We start from the raw sequence: 25614 nt of genomic DNA, 5'->3' as shown, positions 1-25614 counted from the left end.
CCGTGACATGCTTGGACAACAATAGGGACTTGTGTTTACACATAGACACAGAAGTGGAAAAAGCCACTTAAGATATGAATAGTTACCCATTCAAGTCCTTTTGAAGCCCAAGTGTCTTTCGTGGAAGACTGCGATGTGTAGAATAGACAGGAAAAGCCTCTTCAGTTCTGAAAGGAATGAAGCGAATATCTGACACCTGTTAGAGATGGCGATTGTCATCCAGGAGACACATTTTTTTTTTCTACATTCAGCAGAAATTGTGGGACACATTTTGGTGTAATTTTTTATCCATTTCCCAGTGTGAAAATGTAAAATCTGGGGCTAAAACAGCATTATTTTTTCTTCACTGCGCAATGGTATAAAATGCTGTGACCCACCTGTGGTGTCAATATGATCCCTGCACCCCTAGATGAAGTCATTGAGAGATGTGGTTTGTAAAATAAGGGTCTCTTATGGGGGGGGTTCAGCTGTTCTGGCCTCTCAGGGGCTCATGACGCCGGCAAACCAGCTCAGCAAAATCTGCACCACACTACGGCGCTTCTTCCCTTCTGAGCTTTGCACTGCGCCTCAAAAGTAGTTTTCCCCCCACATACGGGGTATCGGCTTACTCAGGAGAAATTACGCAACACATTATACGGTGCGATTTCTCCCGTTACCTTTTGTGAAAATAAAAAAATTGGGTCTAAAAGAAACTTTTTGTTCCTTCCACATTGCTTCAGTTCCTGTGAAGCACCTGAAGGGTTAATAAAGTTCTTGAATGTGGTTTTGGGCACCTTGAGGGGTGCAGTTTTTAGAATGGTGTCACTTTGGGGTATTTTCTGTCACTTAGACCCCTCAAAGTGACTTCAAATGTGATGTGGTCCCTAAAAAAATGAAATCGCCGGTCAACTTTTAACCCTTTATAACTTCCCAAAGAAAAAACAAATGTTTGGTTCCAAAATCGTTCTGATGTAAAGTAGACACGAGGGAAAAGTTATTTATTAACTGTTTGTGTGACGAATCTCTCTGAGTTAAAGGCATAAAAACTGCAATTAAACATCAGTCAAATCCTGCAAAGGTCACCAGTAACCTAAAGGCCAAAGTTTACAAAGACACCCGGATGTGAGGAAGCCGCAGAGCTATTACCTCATAGAGGCACACTGCTCAGGAGGGTAAAATCAGGGCCGGTCAGTAAGGGGTTAAGAAAGCCACAACACCGGGAGATGGGACCCTTCGTCACGTGACCTGCCTCCAGCAACATGGCGGCTGCGTACAGACAGGGCGCTGCCGGTCACTGAGCGTGCGCGGCCGTACTGCATAGAATATCCGCGCAAGCGACAAACGTCATCTCTGAGGGCGGTGTAACGCCTCATTCTAAAGCCACGCCCTCTCCTGGACCGTGACGTCACGCTGTCGTCTTTGGCGGGACTTTATGTTTGTGCAGTTCGCGCTCATTTCACTAAAGAGGAAACAAAGTGCGAGAAGATCCGCGGAGACGACTGCAGATCCGCGGAGACGCTGAAGAGAAGACTGAAGACCAGAGGAGACGCTGAGGAGAAGACTGCAGACCCGAGGAGACGCTGAGGAGAAGACTGCAGATCCGCGGAGACGCTGAGGAGAAGACTGCAGACCCGAGGAGACGCTGAGGAGAAGACTGCAGACCCGAGGAGACGCTGAGGAGAAGACTGCAGACCCGAGGAGACATGCACGTGATCAAGAGAGGTGAGCGGGCGGCTCCTGTCACCCGGCGGCCGGGACTGACCTCACTGGTGCAGAAGTCTGTGCACCCCTAGTGACGATACACCCCTGATATCCTCCACATCCCCACAATACAATGTCCACCATTGTGATAATATGCCCCCCACATCCGCACCCCCACAGTCTCCCAACATACCCCCCCCCCCCCCGAGTGTCGTCTTACGCTTCACCCCCCCCCCATCCACACCTTCTCCCCTGGGGGTGTCGTCTTACGCTTCACCCCCCCCCCCCCCGAGTGTCGTCTTACGCTTCACCCCCCCCCCAATCCACACCTTCTCCCCTGGGGGTGTCGTCTTACGCTTCACCCCCCCCCCCAATCCACACCCTCTCCCCTGGGGGTGTCGTCTTACGCTTCACTCCCCCCCCCCCCCCCCCCACACCTTCTCCCCTGGGGGTGTCGTCTTACGCTTCACCCCCCCCCCATCCACACCTTCTCCCCTGGGGGTGTCGTCTTACGCTTCACCCCCCCCCCCAATCCACACCTTCTCCCCTGGGGGTGTCGTCTTACGCTTCACCCCCCCCCCCCAATCCACACCTTCTCCCCTGGGGGTGTCGTCTTCCGCTTCACCACCCCCCCCCCCAATCCACACCTTCTCCCCTGGGGGTGTTGTCTTATGCTTCACCCCCCCCCCCATCCACACCCTCTCCCCTGGGGGTGTCGTCTTACGCTTCACTCCCCCCCCCCCCCCCCTCCACACCTTCTCCCCTGGGGGTGTCGTCTTACGCTTCACCCCCCCCATCCACACCTTCTCCCCTGGGGGTGTCGTCTTGCGCTTCACCCCCCCCCCCCCCAATCCACACCTTCTCCCCTGGGGGTGTCGTCTTACGCTTCACCCCCCCCCCCAATCCACACCTTCTCCCCTGGGGGTGTCGTCTTACGCTTCACCCCCCCCCCCAATCCACACCTTCTCCCCTGGGGGTGTCGTCTTACACTTCACCCCCCCCCCCAATCCACACCTTCTCCCATGGGGGTGTCGTCTTACGCTTCACTCCCCCCCCCCCCCCTCCACACCTTCTCCCCTGGGGGTGTCGTCTTACGCTTCACCCCCCCCCCCCCCATCCACACCTTCTCCCCTGGGGGTGTCGTCTTACGCTTCACCCCCCCCAATCACCACCTTCTCCCCTGGGGGTGTCGTCTTGCGCTTCACCCCCCCCCCCCCCCCCCCCACACCTTCTCCCCTGGGGGTGTCGTCTTACGCTTCACCCCCCCCCCCCCATCCACACCTTCTCCCCTGGGGGTGTCGTCTTACGCTTCACCCCCCCCAATCCCCACCTTCTCCCCTGGGGGTGTTGTCTTACGCTTCACCCCCCCCAATCCACACCTCCCCTGGGGCTGTCGTCTTACGCTTCACCCCCCCCCTACAATCCACACCTTCTCCCCTGGGGGTGTCGTCTTACGCTTCACCCCCCCCCCCCAATCCACACCTTCTCCCCTGGGGGTGTCGTCTTACGCTTCACCCCCCCCCCCAATCCACACCTTCTCCCCTGGGGGTGTCGTCTTACGCTTCACCCCCCCCCCCCCAATCCACACCTTCTCCCCTGGGGGTGTCGTCTTACGCTTCACCCCCCCCCCCCCAATCCCCACCTTCTCCCCTGGGGGTGTCGTCTTACGCTTCACCCCCCCCCCCCCCCCAATCCACACCTTCTCCCCTGGGGGTGTTGTCTTACGCTTCACCCCCCCCCCCCCAATCCCCACCTTCTCCCCTGGGGGTGTCGTCTTACGCTTCACCCCCCCCCCCCCAATCCACACCTTCTCCCCTGGGGGTGTCGTCTTACGCTTCACCCCCCCCCAATCCACACCTTCTCCCCTGGGGGTGTCGTCTTACACTTCACCCCCCCCCCCCATCCACACCCTCTCCCCTGGGGGTGTCGTCTTACGCTTCACCCCCCCCCCCATCCACACCCTCTCCCCTGGGGGTGTCGTCTTACGCTTCACTCCCCCCCCCCCCCCCCCCTCCACACCTTCTCCCCTGGGGGTGTCGTCTTACGCTTCACCCCCCCCCATCCACACCTTCTCCCCTGGGGTGTCGTCTTACGCTTCACCCCCCCCCCCCCCCCATCCACACCTTCTCCCCTGGGGGTGTCGTCTTACGCTTCACCCCCCCCACCATCCGCACCTTCTCCCCTGGGGGTGTCTTTTTACGCTTCACCCCCCCCATCCACACCTTCTCCCCTGGGGGTGTCTTTTTACGCTTCACACCCCCCCCGTCCACACCTTCTCCCCTGGGGGTGTCTTTTTACGCTTCACACCTTCTCCCCTGGGGGTGTCTTTTTACGCTTCACACCCCCCCCCGTCCACACCTTCTCCCCTGGGGGTGTCTTTTTACGCTTCACACCCCCCCCCCCCCGTCCACACCTTCTCCCCTGGGGGTGTCTTTTTACGCTTCACACCCCCCCCCCCCCCCCCGTCCACACCTTCTCCCCTGGGGGTGTCTTTTTACGCTTCACACCCCCCCCCCCCCCCCGTCCACACCTTCTCCCCTGGGGGTGTCTTTTTACGCTTCACACCCCCCCCCGTCCACACCTTCTCCCCTGGGGGTGTCTTTTTACGCTTCACACCCCCCCCCGTCCACACCTTCTCCCCTGGGGGTGTCTTTTTACGCTTCACACCCCCCCCCCCCCGTCCACACCTTCTCCCCTGGGGGTGTCTTTTTACGCTTCACACCCCCCCCGTCCACACCTTCTCCCCTGGGGGTGTCTTTTTACGCTTCACACCCCCCCCCGTCCACACCTTCTCCCCTGGGGGTGTCTTTTTACGCTTCACCCCCCCCATCCACACCTTCTCCCCTGGGGGTGTCTTTTTACGCTTCACCCCCCCCATCCACACCTTCTCCCCTGGGGGTGTCGTCTTACGCTTCGCACCCCCCCCCCCCCCACACACCTTCAGTCTGCCCCATCGCTTGCCCTATACTGGAGACCCTCTATAGTGCGGCAAAAAAGTATTTAGTCAGCCCCCAATTGTGCAAGTTCTCCCACTTAAAAAGATGAGAGAGGCCTGTAATTGACATCATAGGTCGACCTCAACTATGAGAGACAAAATGAGAAAACAAATCCTGAAAATCACATTGTCTGATCTGCAAAGAATTTTTTTTCAAATTTTTGGTGAAAAATAAGTATTTGGTCAATTACAAAAGTTCATCTCGATACTTTGTTATAAATCCTTTGTTAGCAATGACAGAGGTGAAGCGTTTCCTGTAAGTCTTCACCAGGTTGGCACACACTGTTGCTGGTATGTCGGCCCATTCCTCCATGCAGATCTCCTCTAGAGCAGTGATGTTTTGGGGCTGTCGCTGGGCAACACGGACTTTCAACTCCCTCCAAAGGTTTTCTATAGGGTTTAGATCTGGAGACTGGCTAGGCCACTCCAGGACCTTGAAATGCTTCTTATGAAGCCACTTCTTTGTTGCCCTGGCGGTGCGCTTGGGGTCATTGTCATGCTGAAAGATCCAGCCACGTTTCATCTTCAATGCCCTTGCTGATGGAAGGAGGTTTGCACTCAAAATCTCACGATACATGGCCCTATTCATTGTTTCGTGTACATGGATCAGTCGTCCTGGTCCCTTGGCAGAGAATCAGCCCCAAAGCATGATGTTGCCACCCCCCATGCTTCACAGTAGGTATGGTGTTCTTTGGATGCAACTCAGCATTCTTTCTCCTCCAAACACGACGAGTTGTGTTTCTACCAAACAGTTCTACTTTGGTTTCATCTGACCATATGACATTCTCCCAATACTCTTCTGGATCATCCAAATGTTCTCTAGCAAACTTCAGACGGGCCTGGACATGTAATGGCTTAAGCAGGGGGACACGTCTGGGACTGCAGGATCTGAGTCCCTGGCGACGTAGTGTGTTACTGATGGTAGCCTGTGTAATGTTGGTCCCAGCTCTCTGTAGGTCATTCACTAGGTCCCCCTGTGTGATTCTGGGATTTTTGCTCACCGTTCTTGAGATCATTTTGACCCCACGGGGTGAGATCTTGTGTGGATCAAGGGAGATTATCAGTGGTCTTGTATGTATATATCATCACCCCCGGTGATGCAGGGATTTTCGGCTGATATAATTGTGGTCATGTTGCTTTCGTGTCTTGTGTAGGGTGCGTGCGTCTGATCTCTATGGGGGTCTCTCATCATCCCCCTCTGCCTCCCTATAGGAAGGTGCCGGTGTCTTCCCCTGTCCCCTCCCCTCACCAGCTATTACCCTGCGTCTCCTGAGCTCTGGCCGCGCAGCCCCTTTCCCCCTCAGCCGCGCTGCCCCACACATCGGTCTCCTTCCTTCCTCATGGTTCCCCCCGGTTTCTCCGCAGATGGCCGGCGGGAGGGCGTCATGTTTGACAAGATCACATCTCGGATCCAGAAGCTGTGCTACGGACTTAACGGAGAATTTGTGGATCCGGTGAGTGTGGCAGCGATGTGTGTGCAGCCCGTAATGGGGTCCCCAGCTCACACTCTGGGATCACTACTGGGGCCTATTCTGCTCTGAAGGCGGTGGGCTTCTGCTCTTCATTCTCTTTAAAGGGAATCTGTCCCCCCTGAGACTTATCGGACCTCTAATATGGGCGTACAGGTGATAGAAATGGGAATCTGCACCTACCTGTGTGGCCATAGTAGAGGTCAGATAAGAGCCAGTGGGGACAGGTTCCCTTTAAAGGGGTCTTCCAGTCTCCAAGAAAATGATCTCCCTATCCAGATCAGGGGAGGCGCGGGGGGCGGCCCCGTGGACTATACCGTGTGAGGCGCGGGGGGGGGGGCGGCCCCGCGGACTATACCGTGTGAGGCGCGGGGGGGGGGGCAGCCCCACGGACTATACTGTGTGAGGGGGGGGGGCCCGCGGACTATGCCGTGCGAGGCGCGGTGGGGGGGGGCGCGGACTGAGCGTGCGTGGTCACATCCTGCGGCTTCAGAGATGGATCCTCGGCTTATATCGTCCACAGGCTCAGATCACAATGAAGGTCATCCAGGGTCTGTACAACGGCGTCACCACGGTGGAGCTGGACACCCTGGCAGCAGAGACCGCGGCCACCCTGACCACAAAGCACCCGGACTACGCCCTCCTGGCAGCGCGCATCGCAGTGTCCAACCTGCACAAGGAGACCAAGAAGATCTTCAGCGGTGAGTGACGGCCAGCTGGGGGGGCGCAATATCCGGGGGGCCACCATACTACAAAAGTAGCACCGGTTCCTGCTTAACTTACAGCTGGAGAATTTCTCAGTAGTAATAAACGAATATCAGCGATGCGGATAATCTCAGCATATAACCTGTAATGGCTCATGTGTAAAACCGATTACTAGAATATTACAACATCATCACAAAGTGCCACTCCTATATTCTATAGAGTCATTACACACAGAGGGATCTATTATATAGAGTCATTACACACAGAGGGATCTATTATATAGAGTCATTACACGCAGAGAGATCTATTATATAGAGTCATTACACACAGAGGGATCTATTATATAGTCATTACACACAGAGGGGTCTATTATATAGAGTCATTACACACAGAGGGATCTATTATATAGAGTCATTACACACAGAGGGATCTATTATATAGAGTCATTACACACAGAGGGATCTATTATATAGAGTCATTACACACAGAGGGATCTATTATATAGAGTCATTACACACAGAGGGATCTATTATATAGAGTCATTACACACAGAGGGATCTATTATATAGAGTCATTACACACAGAGGGATCTATTATATAGAGTCATTACACGCAGAGGGATCTATTATATAGAGTCATTACACACAGAGGGATCTATTATATAGAGTCATTACACGCAGAGGGATCTATTATATAGAGTCATTACACGCAGAGGGATCTATTATATAGAGTCATTACACGCAGAGGGATCTATTATATAGAGTCATTACACGCAGAGGGATCTATTATATAGAGTCATTACACGCAGAGGGATCTATTATATAGAGTCATTACACGCAGAGGGATCTATTATAGAGTCATTACACACAGAGGGATCTATTATATAGAGTCATTACACACAGAGGGATCTATTATATAGAGTCATTACACACAGAGGGATCTATTATATAGAGTCATTACACACAGAGGGATCTATTATATAGAGTCATTACACACAGAGGGATCTATTATATAGAGTCATTACACACAGAGGGATCTATTATATAGAGTCATTACACACAGAGGGATCTATTATATAGAGTCATTACACACAGAGGGATCTATTATATAGAGTCATTACACACAGAGGGATCTATTATATAGAGTCATTACACGCAGAGGGATCTATTATATAGAGTCATTACACGCGGAGGGATCTATTATATAGAGTCATTACACGCGGAGGGATCTATTATATAGAGTCATTACACGCGGAGGGATCTATTATATAGAGTCGTTACACGCGGAGGGATCTATTATATAGAGTCGTTACACGCGGAGGGATCTATTATATAGGGTCGTTACACGCGGAGGGATCTATTATATAGGGTCGTTACACGCGGAGGGATCTATTATATAGGGTCGTTACACGCGGAGGGATCTATTATATAGGGTCGTTACACGCGGAGGGATCTATTATATAGGGTCGTTACACGCGGAGGGATCTATTATATAGGGTCGTTACACGCGGAGGGATCTATTATATAGGGTCGTTACACGCGGAGGGATCTATTATATAGGGTCGTTACACGCGGAGGGATCTATTATATAGGGTCGTTACACGCGGAGGGATCTATTATATAGGGTCGTTACACGCGGAGGGATCTATTATATAGGGTCGTTACACGCGGAGGGATCTATTATATAGGGTCGTTACACGCGGAGGGATCTATTATATAGGGTCGTTACACGCGGAGGGATCTATTATATAGGGTCGTTACACGCGGAGGGATCTATTATATAGGGTCGTTACACGCGGAGGGATCTATTATATAGGGTCGTTACACGCGGAGGGATCTATTATATAGGGTCGTTACACGCGGAGGGATCTATTATATAGGGTCGTTACACGCGGAGGGATCTATTATATAGGGTCGTTACACGCGGAGGGATCTATTATATAGGGTCGTTACACGCGGAGGGATCTATTATATAGGGTCGTTACACGCGGAGGGATCTATTATATAGGGTCGTTACACGCGGAGGGATCTATTATATAGGGTCGTTACACGCGGAGGGATCTATTATATAGGGTCGTTACACGCGGAGGGATCTATTATATAGGGTCGTTACACGCGGAGGGATCTATTATATAGGGTCGTTACACGCGGAGGGATCTATTATATAGGGTCGTTACACGCGGAGGGATCTATTATATAGGGTCGTTACACGCGGAGGGATCTATTATATAGGGTCGTTACACGCGGAGGGATCTATTATATAGGGTCGTTACACGCGGAGGGATCTATTATATAGGGTCGTTACACGCGGAGGGATCTATTATATAGGGTCGTTACACGCGGAGGGATCTATTATATAGGGTCGTTACACGCGGAGGGATCTATTATATAGGGTCGTTACACGCGGAGGGATCTATTATATAGGGTCGTTACACGCGGAGGGATCTATTATATAGGGTCGTTACACGCGGAGGGATCTATTATATAGGGTCGTTACACGCGGAGGGATCTATTATATAGGGTCGTTACACGCGGAGGGATCTATTATATAGGGTCGTTACACGCGGAGGGATCTATTATATAGGGTCGTTACACGCGGAGGGATCTATTATATAGGGTCGTTACACGCGGAGGGATCTATTATATAGGGTCGTTACACGCGGAGGGATCTATTATATAGGGTCGTTACACGCGGAGGGATCTATTATATAGGGTCGTTACACGCGGAGGGATCTATTATATAGGGTCGTTACACGCGGAGGGATCTATTATATAGGGTCGTTACACGCGGAGGGATCTATTATATAGGGTCGTTACACGCGGAGGGATCTATTATATAGGGTCGTTACACGCGGAGGGATCTATTATATAGGGTCGTTACACGCGGAGGGATCTATTATATAGGGTCGTTACACGCGGAGGGATCTATTATATAGGGTCGTTACACGCGGAGGGATCTATTATATAGGGTCGTTACACGCGGAGGGATCTATTATATAGGGTCGTTACACGCGGAGGGATCTATTATATAGGGTCGTTACACGCGGAGGGATCTATTATATAGGGTCGTTACACGCGGAGGGATCTATTATATAGGGTCGTTACACGCGGAGGGATCTATTATATAGGGTCGTTACACGCGGAGGGATCTATTATATAGGGTCGTTACACGCGGAGGGATCTATTATATAGGGTCGTTACACGCGGAGGGATCTATTATATAGGGTCGTTACACGCGGAGGGATCTATTATATAGGGTCGTTACACGCGGAGGGATCTATTATATAGGGTCGTTACACGCGGAGGGATCTATTATATAGGGTCGTTACACGCGGAGGGATCTATTATATAGGGTCGTTACACGCGGAGGGATCTATTATATAGGGTCGTTACACGCGGAGGGATCTATTATATAGGGTCGTTACACGCGGAGGGATCTATTATATAGGGTCGTTACACGCGGAGGGATCTATTATATAGGGTCGTTACACGCGGAGGGATCTATTATATAGGGTCGTTACACGCGGAGGGATCTATTATATAGGGTCGTTACACGCGGAGGGATCTATTATATAGGGTCGTTACACGCGGAGGGATCTATTATATAGGGTCGTTACACGCGGAGGGATCTATTATATAGGGTCGTTACACGCGGAGGGATCTATTATATAGGGTCGTTACACGCGGAGGGATCTATTATATAGGGTCGTTACACGCGGAGGGATCTATTATATAGGGTCGTTACACGCGGAGGGATCTATTATATAGGGTCGTTACACGCGGAGGGATCTATTATATAGGGTCGTTACACGCGGAGGGATCTATTATATAGGGTCGTTACACGCGGAGGGATCTATTATATAGGGTCGTTACACGCGGAGGGATCTATTCTATAGGGTCGTTACACGCGGAGGGATCTATTCTATAGGGTCGTTACACGCGGAGGGATCTATTATATAGGGTCGTTACACGCGGAGGGATCTATTATATAGGGTCGTTACACGCGGAGGGATCTATTCTATAGGGTCGTTACACGCGGAGGGATCTATTATATAGGGTCGTTACACGCGGAGGGATCTATTATATAGGGTCGTTACACGCGGAGGGATCTATTATATAGGGTCGTTACACGCGGAGGGATCTATTATATAGGGTCGTTATCTCAGTAAATTAGAATAATTAACCCCCTGCACAGGCTTCCTACTCGTTACTTCTACGCTGTCGTGCGTCAGGTGTTTACTCCTGTCCTGATGAGATCAGTACCCCAGTGTATCTTACATAGTATCCCCCCGACGCGTTTCTATCTTCGTTGGAAGTCATCAGGGGAGTGCACTTGTTTGGGAAGGCACAAGTCGGCGGACCCCCAGATTGCTGCATATAGACTACAAAATAAAAGGTGACTCTGCTTATAAACTGCCAAGTGTCGGTGAAGCGAGCTTATTGTATCTGGAATCTCAGTGGTGAGTGATCACGATTGGTGCCGAGTGCGGTGCGGACCACCATAATACCAACACGAACCTCCTGAGCTTAGAAGGGGATTGTGGAGAGTTGGGGCCCGGACCCCATCGCTTGCATCCGCTTCCTATAATTGGGGGGATTCGGGTGTCCAGTGTGTACACTTAAACTTGTGTTTATCGCTCTAATGGACGTTGTCTGTTTACAGAGGTGATGGAAGATCTGTATAACTATGTGAACCCCCTGAACGGGCGGCACTCGCCCATGGTGTGTAAAGAAACGCTGGACATTGTACTGGCTAACAAAGACGTAAGTGCCCATGTCCGATCACCGTAGTGAGAAGTGAGCGGCTCTGGTATATACTGTATACCCCGAGCCTCCGGGTCTGACCTGTTAATAAGACGAGTCTGCGCACACCGGTGTCTGCTGTAGACGCTTTATGTAAGACGTCCGAGTCGTCTGCCGATACTTTATCATTTTATCTTGTGTTTTTCAGCGTCTCAACTCCTCCATCATCTATGACAGAGACTTCTCCTACAACTTCTTTGGATTTAAAGTAAGTGTTCGGTGCCCCCCGGCCCTGCGCTGCCCCCCGGCCCTGACGCCTCCGCTAATCATTCTGCCTCTCTTCCAGACTCTGGAGCGCTCCTACTTACTGAAGATTAATGGAAAAGGTAAAAGCCAGAGATGAGACGATCGCCCGCACGTTACCGTGTGCCGGACCCCTGCTCTGTTGTATGAAGACAATGCTGCCACATTGGGGGGCCGCGGGAGTATTGTGGGGGTTTAGGCCCTGATTTCATCAAAGCTTTTTCATCAGAATTTTCTCATGAAAAGCTTTGAAAAGTAGCAAAAAAAAAAAGGCTCGTGCCTCTTACTAAACCGGGAGCCTTGTGCTCCTCCTCTACCCCTCATGACCGGTGTGAGACCCCCCAGTTCTGATGGATCCGCACCCTTGTTTTTGAGCCTGATTGAGGGTATATGTGATATTGTGCTGTGTTGCCCCCACAGTGGCAGAGCCCCCAGCACATGCTGATGAGGGTATATATGTGATGTGTGGACTGTAACGTGTCTCGGTGTTGCCCCCACAGTGGCAGAGCGCCCCCAGCACATGCTGATGAGGGTATATACAGTACAGACCAAAAGTTTGGACACACCTTCTCATTTAAAGATTTTCCTGTATTTTCATGACTATGAAAATTGTACATTCACACTGAAGGCATCAAAACTATGAATTACCACATGTGGAATTATATACTTAACAAAAAAGTGTGAAACAACTGAAAATATGTCTTATATTCTAGGTTCTTCACAGTAGCCACCTTTTGCTTTGATGACTGCTTTGCACACTCTTGGCATTCTGTTGATGAGCTTCAAGAGGTAGTCACCGGAAATGGTTTTCATTTCACAGGTGTGCCCTGTCAGGTTTAATAAGTGGGATTTCTTGCCTTATAAATGGGGTTGGGACCATCAGTTGTGTTGTGCAGAAGTCTGGTGGATACACAGCTGATAGTCCTACTGAATAGACTGTTAGAATTTGTATTATGGCAAGAAAAAAGCAGCTAAGTAAAGAAAAACGAGTGGCCATCATTACTTTAAGAAATGAAGGTCAGTCAGTCTGAACTTTGAAAGTGTCCCCAAGTGCAGTTGCAAAAACCATCAAGCGCTACAAAGAAACTGGCTCACATGAGGACCGCCCCAGGAAAGGAAGACCAAGAGTCACCTCTGCTTCTGAGGATAAGTTTATCCGAGTCACCAGCCTCAGAAATCGCAGGTTAACAGCAGCTCAGATTAGAGACCAGGTCAATGCCACACAGAGTTCTAGCAGCAGACACATCTCTACAACAACTGTTAAGAGGAGACTTTGTGCAGCAGGCCTTCATGGTAAAATAGCTGCTAGGAAACCACTGCTAAGGACAAGCAACAAGCAGAAGAGACTTGTTTGGGCTAAAGAACACAAGGAATGGACATTAGACCAGTGGAAATCTGTGCTTCGGTCTGATGAGTCCAAATTTGAGATCTTTGGTTCCAACCACCGTGTCTTTGTGCGACGCAGAAAAGGTGAACGGATGGACTCTACATGCCTGGTTCCCACCGAGAAGCATGGAGGAGGAGGTGTGATGGTGTGGGGGGCTTTGCTGGTGACACTGTTGGGGATTTATTCAAAATTGAAGGCATACTGAACCAGCATGGCTACCACAGCATCTTGCAGCAGCATGCTATGCCATCCGGTTTGCGTTTAGTTGGACCATCATTTATTTTTCAACAGGACAATGACCCCAAACACCTCCAGGCTGTGTAAGGGCTCTTTGACCAACAAGGAGAGTAATGGGGGGCTACGCCAGATGACCTGGCCTCCACAGTCACCAGACCTGAACCCAATCGAGATGGTTTGGGGTGAGCTGGACCGCAGAGTGAAGGCAAAAGGGCCAACAAGTGCTAAGCATCTCTGGGAACTCCTTCAAGATTGCTGGAAGACCATTTCCGGTGACTACCTCTTGAAGCTCATCAAGAGAATGTCAAGAGTGTGCAAAGCCGTCATCAAAGCAAAAGGTGGCTACTTTGAAGAACCTAGAATATAAGACATATTTTCAGTTGTTTCACACTTTTTTGTTAAGTATATAATTCCACATGTGGTAATTCATAGTTTTGATGCCTTCAGTGTGAATGTACAATTTTCATAGTCATGAAAATACAGAAGAATCTTTATATGAGAAGGTGTGTCCAAACTTTTGGTCTGTACTGCATGTGATGTGTGGACTGTAACGTGTCTCGGTGTTGCCCCCCACAGTGGCAGAGCCCCCCAGCACATGCTGATGAGGGTATATATGTGATGTGTGGACTGTAACGTGTCTCGGTGTTGCCCCCCACAGTGGCAGAGCGCCCCCAGCACATGCTGATGAGGGTATATATGTGATGTGTGGACTGTAACGTGTCTCGGTGTTGCCCCCCACAGTGGCAGAGCGCCCCCAGCACATGCTGATGAGGGTATGTATGTGATGTGTGGACTGTAACGTGTCTCGGTGTTGCCCCCCACAGTGGCAGAGCGCCCCCAGCACATGCTGATGAGGGTATATATGTGATGTGTGGACTGTAACGTGTCTCGGTGTTGCCCCCCACAGTGGCAGAGCGCCCCCAGCACATGCTGATGAGGGTATATATGTGATGTGTGGACTGTAACGTGTCTCGGTGTTGCCCCCCACAGTGGCAGAGCGCCCCCAGCACATGCTGATGAGGGTATATATGTGATGTGTGGACTGTAACGTGTCTCGGTGTTGCCCCCCACAGTGGCAGAGCGCCCCCAGCACATGCTGATGAGGGTGGCTGTAGGAATTCACAAAGAGGACATTGAAGCCGCGATAGAAACCTACAACCTGCTGTCTGAGAGATGGTTCACGCACGCGTCCCCTACTCTGTTCAACGCCGGCACCAATAGACCCCAACTCTCCAGGTATGTGTCTACGGGATGCTGCCGTGTATCTGTCTATGGCGGTGCATTTACCCTACATACACCTGTTATGGCGTTATTTGTACTGACCCCGGGTCTATGAGGAGCCGTAGACCTCTCGCCTGCCCCTCCTGGGGACGCCATTAAGAGGAGCTGCTCAAAACATGTAGAACCGGGAGGCTCGGGGGTCCATCCACAACACTGCACGTGACTGCCGTGCTACCGTGGGTGAGATGATCCAGGACATTGTTATGGAGATGGTGCCCAATTATCATGGACAGACACCCCAGACACCCTCCCCGCTATAGGCTCCTGTTTAGCCGAACTACAGAACTTAGGGGTGACAGCCGGCAAAACTAAACCTAGATATAACGTGGGGGGGGGGAGCAAAGTTTGCTCTTTGTAAGCAGTTTGTGTTTCTTTTTTTTTCTTCTATCAAGAAGAAAATGTAGTAAATGCGCAATGTGTGAACATAGCTGAATTCTGTATTTCCTCCTCCTCTAGCTGCTTCCTGCTCTGTATGAAGGACGACAGCATCGAGGGCATCTATGACACTCTGAAGCAGTGTGCGCTGATCTCCAAGTCCGCCGGGGGCATCGGACTCGCCGTCAGTTGCATCCGGGCCACGGGGAGCTACATCGCTGGGGTGAGTGCCACGCGCGTCGGGGGGGGGGAGAAGGACGGCGCTGCCGCTGGTAGACGAGGTCGTGCTGGAGGGAGGGACCGTAGTCCGGTAGTACTGTAGGATGAATGATTATTTTGTATACGTGGTGTCTGTAATGTTAACCTGTTAAGTCGTAGAACTAACGCTGCAGTTATTCCCGGTTTTATGAACCCCCGAAGCCGTAATAATATAATAATCTGCTTTATTTTCTTTGCTTTCCAGACCAATGGTAATTCCAACGGGCTGGTGCCAATGTTGCGCGTCTATAACAACACTGCTCGCTACGTGGATCAAGGAGGAAACAAGGTTTGTCCCTTATGTCAGCCGGCGGGTCTCGTCACTCCCAGTGACCCCGGTCTCCTCGCCTGTCCTTGTAGTTTGCCCAGTGGGAGTTGTAGTCTGTGTCCATCTTTGGACGTGTGAGATTAGCCCCCCGTTATTCACAGCTTTTGTGCAAAATTGCAAAAATAAAACCCCTGACATTGTGAGTGAAGCAGGTTATTCCCGCACAGTGGATGCAGAGGGTTCAATGAGGATTTTCTGTAAGGTCGGCGGCCCGCTCCTCTCCCGGTCCGGCGGCCCGCGAAACCTTTTGTAACCTTGACTTTGGTCCGCAGCGGCCCGGTGCGTTCGCCATCTACCTGGAGCCGTGGCACTATGACGTGTTTGAGTTTCTAGACCTGAAGAAGAATACTGGCAAGGAGGAGCAGAGGGCGAGGGATCTCTTCTTTGCTCTGTGGATCCCAGATCTCTTCATGAAACGAGTGGAGTCTAATCAGGTACAGATCAGTAAATGCCATAGACACTCCTGATTCGGGCTCGTGGCATGTGAGCCGACTCTGGTTTATTAACCCTATGCATTTTGGTGTGATCAGTGATGGTTTTAGCTAGATCTACTTGTCCCTCTGTAGGACTGGTCCCTGATGTGTCCTCATGAGTGTCCCGGCCTGGAGGAAGTTTGGGGGGAGAGGTTTGAAGAACTCTATGCGAGGTGGGAGCTGATGAAGGAAAAGGAGTTTCTTGAGAATGAAATGTTTGGCGTATAGCAGCCTTATATATTCTGTGTGTTTGCAGGTACGAGAAAGAGGGTCGGGCTCGCAAAGTAGTGAAGGCTCAGCAGCTGTGGTACGCCATCATCGAGTCCCAGACCGAAACCGGCACGCCGTACATGCTCTACAAGGACTCGTGCAACCGCAAGAGCAACCAGCAGAACCTGGGCACCATCAAGTGCAGCAACCTGTGTACGGAGATCGTGGAGTTCACCAGTGACAAGGAGGTGGGGACGGCCGAGGCGTGCGTGGGGACGGTCTAAGTGTACTCTGGCTCTGTATCCACCTCACAGGGATATTGTAATAAATGGCCGCTCTGGAATCGTCCTGTTTTCTCACTTATGTAGTGGATTATTTCACTCGGTGCTTCCACTATAGATTGTCCCATCTTAGCAGGTTATCCATTGTGTCCCCTATAGTTCTCGGGTATGGGGCCCTGAAGTGCGTAGGTAGCCCGTGGCCACCGAGCCAAAGCCCTGCGACTGTCCTCCATCCTGCCGCCCTCTGGTGGTTAGATTCAGTGCGGCATGATCGAGGCCGTGCTGGGCCTAGTATTCGGGGGCACCTGGGGTCCTGACGGATGGGTTTGTGACGTCACCGCTGGATCAAGATCCTAGTAATATTCCTGTAGCGCCCACATAATCCGCAGCACAGTATAATGATGCAGGGACGTGTTCAGACAGTACAGACACTGATTGCTATAATGTACATGGAGTTTGATTGTTCCTATAGTTTCTGATTTCCCTGTTGTGCAGGTTGCTGTGTGTAACTTGGCTTCCGTCGCCCTGAATATGTATGTGACCCCGGAGCGGACCTACGACTTCAAGAAACTGGCGGATGTAACCAAAGTGATAGTCAGGAACCTGAACAAGATCATTGACATCAACTTCTATCCGGTGCCTGAGGTGAGGCCGGCCTCGTGCCTCCCCCATCAACCCCCTTTGGCCTCGTGCCTCCCCTGTATTGTGCAGCGATGTCGCCACCCCTCACTTCTCGCCTTCAATCCCCACAGGCTGAATACTCCAATAAAAGGCACCGTCCCATTGGGATTGGGGTGCAGGGCCTGGCCGATGCCTTCATCCTTATGAGGTATCCCTTTGAGAGTGCGGAGGCGCAGCTACTGAACAAGCAGATCTTCGAGACCATTTACTACGCGGCGCTGGAGTCCAGCTGTGAACTCGCCAGAGAGTTAGGGGCCTACGAGACCTATGAGGGGTCTCCTATCAGTAAAGGGGTAAGGAGCGCGGAGGCTTCGGTCTGCGCCGAGGGGTCTCCTATCAGTATAGGGGTAAGGGGCGCGGAGGGTTCTGCCTGCGCCGAGGGGTCTCCTGTCGGTAAAGGGGTAAGGGGCGCGGAGGTTTCTGCCTGCGCCGAGGGGTCTCCTGTCGGTGAAGGGGTAAGGAGCGCGGAGGCTTCTGTCTGCGCCGAGGGGTCTCCTGTCGGTAAAGGGGTAAGGAGCGCGGAGGCTTCTGTCTGTTCCGAGGGGTCTCCTATCAGTAAAGGGGTAAGGAGCGCGGAGGCTTCTGTCTGCGCCGAGGGGTCTCCTATCAGTAAAGGGGTAAGGAGCGCGGAGGCTTCTGTCTGTTCCGAGGGGTCTCCTATCAGTAAAGGGGTAAGGAGCGCGGAGGCTTCTGTCTGTTCCGAGGGGTCTCCTGTCTGTGAAGGGGTAAGGAGCGCGGAGGCTTCTGTCTGAGCCGAGGGGTCTCCTGTCGGTGAAGGGGTAAGGAGCGCGGAGGCTTCTGTCTGAGCCGAGGGGTCTCCTGTCGGTAAAGGGGTAAGGAGCGCGGAGGCTTCTGTCTGCGCCGAGGGGTCTCCTGTCGGTAAAGGGGTAAGGAGCGCGGAGGCTTCTGTCTGAGCCGAGGGGTCTCCTGTCGGTAAAGGGGTAAGGAGCGCGGAGGCTTCTGTCTGAGCCGAGGGGTCTCCTGTCGGTAAAGGGATAAGGAGCGCGGAGGCTTCTGTCTGCGCCGAGGGGTCTCCTGTCGGTAAAGGGGTAAGGAGCGCGGAGGCTTCTGTCTGCGCCGAGGGGTCTCCTGTCGGTGAAGGGGTAAGGAGCGCGGAGGCTTCTGTCTGTTCCGAGGGGTCTCCTGTCGGTGAAGGGGTAAGGAGCGCGGAGGCTTCTGTCTGAGCCGAGGGGTCTCCTGTCGGTGAAGGGGTAAGGAGCGCGGAGGCTTCTGTCTGAGCCGAGGGGTCTCCTGTCGGTAAAGGGGTAAGGAGCGCGGAGGCTTCTGTCTGAGCCGAGGGGTCTCCTGTCGGTAAAGGGGTAAGGAGCGCGGAGGCTTCTGTCTGAGCCGAGGGGTCTCCTGTCGGTAAAGGGGTAAGGAGCGCGGAGGCTTCTGTCTGCGCCGAGGGGTCTCCTGTCGGTAAAGGGGTAAGGAGCGCGGAGGCTTCTGTCTGAGCCGAGGGGTCTCCTGTCGGTAAAGGGGTAAGGAGCGCGGAGGCTTCTGTCTGAGCCGAGGGGTCTCCTGTCGGTAAAGGGATAAGGAGCGCGGAGGCTTCTGTCTGCGCCGAGGGGTCTCCTGTCGGTAAAGGGGTAAGGAGCGCGGAGGCTTCTGTCTGAGCCGAGGGGTCTCCTGTCGGTAAAGGGGTAAGGAGCGCGGAGGCTTCTGTCTGAGCCGAGGGGTCTCCTGTCGGTAAAGGGGTAAGGAGCGCGGAGGCTTCTGTCTGAGCCGAGGGGTCTCCTGTCGGTAAAGGGGTAAGGAGCGCGGAGGCTTCTGTCTGCGCTGAGGGGTCTCCTGTCGGTAAAGGGGTAAGGAGCGCGGAGGCTGATCAGGTTTGTCTCCGCAGATCCTGCAATACGATATGTGGGACGTCACCCCCACCGACCTCTGGGACTGGAAAGCTCTGAAGGAGACCATTGCCATGTGAGTAAATGAACACCCAGCTCTATTGTTCTGTGTTATCAGCTGTTTACAGTGAACTTTTCTGTAACACTCCCCTGTGTATAAAAGATGGCGCCATCTGCTTTAATGATTCTGGCTTCTCTCTGCTGTCAGCGCCTCCGCCAGCTTGTGGAGAGCAGAGGTGATGTTCTGCAGCAGCAGCAGCTCCGCCTCTGTCAATCAGGGTCTGGTCATCACTAAGCTTTGCTCCCCCCCCCCCCCCCCCCCTCAGACACGGTGTTAGGAACAGTCTGCTCCTGGCCCCGATGCCGACCGCCTCCACCGCACAGATCCTGGGGAACAACGAGTCCATTGAGCCGTACACCAGCAACATCTACACCCGCAGGGTCCTGTCCGGGGAGTTCCAGGTACGTCTGACACCGACGTGCGGAGGATCCTCCGCGTCCGTCACTGATCTACAGCCAGATCTCTCTATGTAGATTGTGAATCCGCACCTGCTAAAGGATCTTACGGAGAGGGGCTTGTGGAACGAGGAGATGAAGAATCAGATCATCGCCTGTAACGGATCTATTCAGGTAATCCACTCCTTCCCTAGATCAGTCAGAATATCTTCTATGCTAGGTTATGGTGTATGGGGGTCCGTCGTGGTGGTCTAGTGCCGGCAGCAGGACCTGATGTAACCGGACTTGCAGTGAGACCTTACACGGGTCGTCCACTAATAAACATTTTCCATGTTGGTTCTGGCTGCTGCTTCCAGCAGGAGGTGTTGTATGACCGCTGCAGAAGATCGCTGTGATTGGCTGCAGCTGTCACTTTCCATTGACGTTTGAAAAAAGAGCTAGGACTGGTTTCTCGGGGCATAGGACTGTCTGTATTCGCCTTGCAACCAGGAGGCTTCACTAAGTGTTGGCTCGGCCCGGTGGGCTTTACCTTCTTCAGCTATACTCACCGGACCCTGGTGTCCAGGAGGAGAGGAGCCAGACTGGGCCCTGGCAGCAGGAGGAGGTCCAGGAGGAGAGGAGGCAGACTGGGCCCTGGCAGCAGGAGGAGGTCCTGGTGTCCAGGAGGAGAGGAGGCAGACTAGGCCCTGGCAGCAGGAGGAGGTCCTGGTTTCCAGGAGGAGAGGAGGCAGACTGGGCCCTGCAGGATGAGGAGGAGGTCCTGGTGTCCAGAAGGAGAGGAGGCAGACTGAGCCCTAGCAGCAGGAGGAGGAGGTCCAGGTGGAGAGGAGGCAGACTGGGCCCTAGCAGCAGGAGGAGGTCCTGGTGTCCAGGAGGAGAGGAGGCAGACTGGGCCCTGGCAGCAGGAGGAGGTCCTGGTTTCCAGATGGAGAGGAGGCAGACTGGGCCCTGCAGGATGAGGTCCTGGTGTCCAGGAGGAGAGGAGGCAGACTGGGCCCTAGCAGCAGGAGGAGGTCCTGGTGTCCAGAAGGAGAGGAGGCAGACTGAGCCCTAGCTGCAGGAGGAGGAGGTCCTGGTGTCCAGGAGGAGAGGAGGCAGACTGGGCCCTAGCAGCAGGAGGAGGTCCTGGTGTCCAGGAGGAGAGGAGGCAGACTGGGCCCTAGCAGCAGGAGGAGGTCCTGGTGTCCAGGAGGAGAGGAGGCAGACTGGGCCCTGGCAGCAGGAGGAGGTCCTGGTTTCCAGAAGGAGAGGAGGCAGACTGGGCCCTGCAGGATGAGGAGGAGGTCCTGGTGTCCAGGAGGAGAGGAGGCAGACTGGGCCCTAGCAGCAGGAGGAGGTCCTGGTTTCCAGAAGGAGAGGAGGCAGACTGGGCCCTGCAGGATGAGGAGGAGGTCCTGGTGTCCAGGAGGAGAGGAGGCAGACTGGGCCCTAGCAGCAGGAGGAGGTCCTGGTGTCCAGGAGGAGAGGAGGCAGACTGGGCCCTAGCAGCAGGAGGAGGTCCTGGTGTCCAGGAGGAGAGGAGGCAGACTGAGCCCTAGCAGCAGGAGGAGGTCCTGGTGTCCAGGAGGAGAGGAGGCAGACTGGGCCCTAGCAGCAGGAGGAGGTCCTGGTGTCCAGGAGGAGAGGAGGCAGACTGGGCCCTAGCAGCAGGAGGAGGTCCTGGTGTCCAGGAGGAGAGGAGGCAGACTGGGCCCTAGCAGCAGGGGGAGGTCCTGGTGTCCAGGAGGCGAGGAGGCAGACTGGGCCCTAGCAGCAGGAGGAGGTCCTGGTGTCCAGGAGGAGAGGAGGCAGACTGGGCCCTAGCAGCAGGAGGAGGTCCTGGTGTCCAGGAGGAGAGGAGGCAGACTGGGCCCTAGCAGCAGGAGGAGGTCCTGGTGTCCAGGAGGAGAGGAGGCAGACTGGGCCCTAGCAGCAGGAGGAGGTCCTGGTGTCCAGGAGGAGAGGAGGCAGACTGGGCCCTAGCAGCAGGAGGAGGTCCTGGTGTCCAGAAGGAGAGGAGGCAGACTGGGCCCTAGCAGCAGGAGGAGGTCCTGGTGTCCAGGAGGAGAGGAGGCAGACTGGGCCCTAGCAGCAGGAGGAGGTCCTGGTGTCCAGGAGGAGAGGAGGCAGACTGGGCCCTAGCAGCAGGAGGAGGTCCTGGTGTCCAGGAGGAGAGGAGGCAGACTGGGCCCTAGCAGCAGGAGGAGGTCCTGGTGTCCAGGAGGAGAGGAGGCAGACTGGGCCCTAGCAGCAGGAGGAGGTCCTGGTGTCCAGGAGGAGAGGAGGCAGACTGGGCCCTAGCAGCAGGAGGAGGTCCTGGTGTCCAGGAGGAGAGGAGGCAGACTGGGCCCTAGCAGCAGGAGGAGGTCCTGGTGTCCAGGAGGAGAGGAGGCAGACTGGGCCCTAGCAGCAGGAGGAGGTCCTGGTGTCCAGGAGGAGAGGAGGCAGACTGGGCCCTAGCAGCAGGAGGAGGTCCTGGTGTCCAGGAGGAGAGGAGGCAGACTGGGCCCTAGCAGCAGGAGAGGAGGCAGACTGGGCCCTGCAGGATGAGGAGGAGGTCCTGGTGTCCAGAAGGAGAGGAGGAGGAGGTCCTGGTGTCCAGGAGGAGAGGAGGCATACTGGGCCCTAGCAGCAGGAGGAGGAGGTCCTGGTGTCCAGAAGGAGAGGAGGCAGACTGGGCCCTAGCAGCAGGAGGAGGTCCTGGTGTCCAGAAGGAGAGGAGGCAGACTGAGCCCTAGCAGCAGGAGGAGGTCCTGGTGTCCAGAAGGAGAGGAGGCAGACTGAGCCCTAGCTGCAGGAGGAGGAGGTCCTGGTGTCCAGGAGGAGAGGAGGCAGACTGGGCCCTAGCAGCAGGAGGAGGTCCTGGTGTCCAGGTGGAGAGGAGGCAGACTGGGTCCTAGCAGCAGGAGGAGGTCCTGGTGTCCAGGTGGAGAGGAGGCAGACTGGGGCCCTGCAGGATGAGGAGGAGGTCCTGGTGTCCAGGAGGAGAGGAGGCAGACTGGGCCCTAGCAGCAGGAGGAGGTCCTGGTGTCCAGGAGGAGAGGAGGCAGACTGGGCCCTAGCAGCAGGAGGAGGTCCTGGTGTCCAGGAGGAGAGGAGGCAGACTGGGCCCTAGCAGCAGGAGGAGGTCCTGGTGTCCAGGAGGAGAGGAGGCAGACAGGGCCCTAGCAGAACTCTGCTTGCTCTCCTGGATCGGGAAAGGAGATGAGAAGATTAGAGGAAGAAATATCCAGTATTGTCGGACCTCCTGCATCTCCAGCTCTATTTCTGTCCCTCGAGTGACACTAACCCGAGTATGTTGGTTCCCAGCCGGCGCTGTCTGATCAATGGATAACCCCTTTAAGCTGCCATTTATCTTATTCCCATTGTTCGCAGTCTGTGCTTGTTCCCGAGTCTATGTAATTCTCTGTTTAGACCATTCCCGAGATCCCGGATGACCTGAAGGAGCTCTACAAGACTGTGTGGGAGATTTCTCAGAAGACTGTTATCCAGATGGCGGCGGACAGAGGAGCCTTCATTGACCAGAGCCAGTCTCTGAATATCCACGTGGCGGAGCCCAACTACGGCAAGCTGACCAGCATGCACTTCTATGGCTGGAAGCAGGTGCGTCTCGTGGACGGGTCTATGTAAAGCCGGCGAGCCACCGGTGCCGCCCGTCTCTTACTCTCCGCTCTCCTCTTATAGGGACTGAAGACCGGCATGTACTACCTGCGGACGCGGCCGGCTGCCAACCCCATCCAGTTCACATTAAACAAGGAGAAGCTGAAAGAAAAAGGAGGCCTTGTAAACGGGGCAGAGATAACGGAGGAGAAGGAGCGCAACACCGCCGCCATGGTGTGCTCCCTAGAAAACCGCGACGACTGTCTCATGTGCGGCTCCTAGAGGGGGAGACCTAACAAACTGTCAAACACTTGGCGGCTGGCGTCCGGCCGCTCCGTCTGGTCTACGCACACTCTCTGCAGTCTCTTGGCTCCTGGGCCTTGTAGTTCTGTTCGTTCACTGGAGGTCACGACAGGTCATCGCTCCGAGCTGTCATTCTCACACTAGAAACTAATGAATTGCTATTTTCTATGAAAGGTCTGAGCGTCTTTATTGGTTGTGTCCGATAGGAGCAGATTAGTGGCAGCGTGATGTGTACGGCCGACGTCACCTGGGGGAAATGTACTAAGGCAAGTGCAAAACTGCAGCTAAAGAGCTGATGGAGGGGACTGGCATCGCCTGGAGGGGACGGGGGGGACTGGCATCGCCTGGAGGGGACGGGGGGGACTGGCATCGCCTGGAGGGGACGGGGGGGGACTGGCATCGCCTGGAGGGGACGGGGGGGACTGGCATCGCCTGGAGGGGACGGGGGGGACTGGCATCGCCTGGGGGGGACTGGCATCGCCTGGGGGGGACGGGGGGGACTGGCATCGCCTGGAGGGGACGACTGGCATCGCCTGGTGGTGGTGGGAGGGGGGGGGGGGTGGACTGGCATCGCAAGTAGGGGTTTAGATTTTTTTCTGAATTCTTGGCATGGGACGTGACCTGAAATCATCGGCATAAAGTAAGCTGATCAGTTCATTTTGTGAACTTGGAGAAGACGTGGCAGTATTTTACTTTACCATATAATGCATTTAAAAAATGGGGGGGGGGGGGGGGGGACTAAAAATCAGCTGAAACGATTGTTTTATCATTTCAGCTGATTTTTAGGTTTTTTTTAGGTTTTGATTTTATCTTACTCGTGCTGTAAGTGACCTGGCACCAAACCTACCTGTGACACTAAGACATACACTTACAGTACATGGCGGTCTCCTCCTCCTTACTGGCACTATACTGCTTGGCTTAGCGTAGTGTCGTGTAGGAGGCAGACGCTGCCGCTCCCGGTCCGCCTCTACCTATGGTGTATTTTATTTTTCCTGACCTTCCCTCTTCCCCTTTACATCAGGGAAACTGATTTGGAATGACCTTTCTGTCATCCCGACAAGGCGTAGAGCGCACCGTGATTGCGCAGGCGCTATCCTTACTGACGCCATCAGTGTTCATGTACTGGTGGTGTGTATGGTCCTTGTCTTTTGTTTTTTTTTTTTTTTTGTTGCCCACTTGCCAAAACGTGACGCGTTGTATGCGGCTAAGAACAAGCCGAAGACCTGAAAAACATGACTAAAACTACTTCATGGACGTGTGGCTTTTTGCAGAACACTTGTGTCAGGGAAATGTTATCCTCCGGATACAAGATGGCATTCACCACGGTTCCTCTTGATTGATTTTGCATATCTCGCCCTCCATAGTAGACCTCCTATGCTTCCATTTTTTTGCTAAGCCATTTCCTTGCTTCTCCAGTCGGGCCTTATTCTTGTTCATGGGGTTTATTGTCGTGCCCAATAATTGCGTTGCGGTTCGGCTCATTTTGGACCTAAGCTGTTGCACAAACGTGTTTTGTCTACGCCGCTCCTGGATCCACTCTTTTTCTGTCGTAGCCTCCATGGAACCCAGAGAATTCCTACTATCTTGATGTCCGGTAACAAGATCTCCATGCTCCAATCTTTATAGCGCACCAGAAGTTCCTTTGTTTTTCAGTCCATTTGTCTCATGGTTTGTAGCTTTCTCCTTCAGACTGACCACGGCTCCCAGAATGTTTAAGAAGTTCATGGCCTCGGTCCTGGCCCTTTTGCGGGCCTCGGTCCTGGCCCTTTTGCGGGCCTCGGTCCTGGCCCTTTGGCGGGCCAGGTGAATCACTGTCATCCCCCCTTACCTGGATGTCATTCTTATCAAGGCTCCCCTCTAACTCGTAGAACATGGAGAGTCTGCCGATTTAGCCCGGATACACCTTCCTGCTTCGGAAGTGTTGGCAGTGCATCAATGTCTTCCACTTTTCCGGCTTAATGTTTCATTTTTCTGGGTATGCTGTTCGACCCCGTCCACGCCTAAGTTTCCTTCCAGAGGACAAGTTG

The 25614-nt window shown here is 53.7% G+C and overlaps 1 protein-coding gene across 1 annotated transcript; it reads left to right on the top strand.

The window, feature by feature from the left end:
• The first annotated feature begins 1497 nt into the window (after positions 1-1497).
• On the top strand, positions 1498-23760 carry RRM1 (ribonucleotide reductase catalytic subunit M1). The gene is made up of 19 exons (XM_073661095.1): positions 1498-1701; positions 6041-6129; positions 6668-6845; positions 11512-11612; positions 11800-11859; positions 11938-11977; positions 14592-14754; positions 15256-15397; positions 15638-15721; positions 16033-16194; positions 16327-16406; positions 16490-16691; positions 17220-17369; positions 17477-17698; positions 19249-19325; positions 19576-19711; positions 19784-19879; positions 23099-23287; positions 23369-23760. Exons 1-19 carry the CDS (start codon positions 1683-1685, stop codon positions 23564-23566), a joined length of 2388 nt encoding a protein of 795 aa, XP_073517196.1. The 5' UTR covers positions 1498-1682; the 3' UTR covers positions 23567-23760.
• Positions 23761-25614: the final 1854 nt, after the last annotated feature.

This window comes from Phyllobates terribilis, unplaced genomic scaffold (assembly GCF_046119375.1).
Source record: "Phyllobates terribilis strain yellow unplaced genomic scaffold, ASM4611937v1 Scaffold_2__4_contigs__length_985480577, whole genome shotgun sequence".
In the NCBI taxonomy this organism is placed as follows: domain Eukaryota; kingdom Metazoa; phylum Chordata; class Amphibia; order Anura; family Dendrobatidae; genus Phyllobates; species Phyllobates terribilis.
This window is presented reverse-complemented; position numbering and strand designations above follow the sequence as displayed.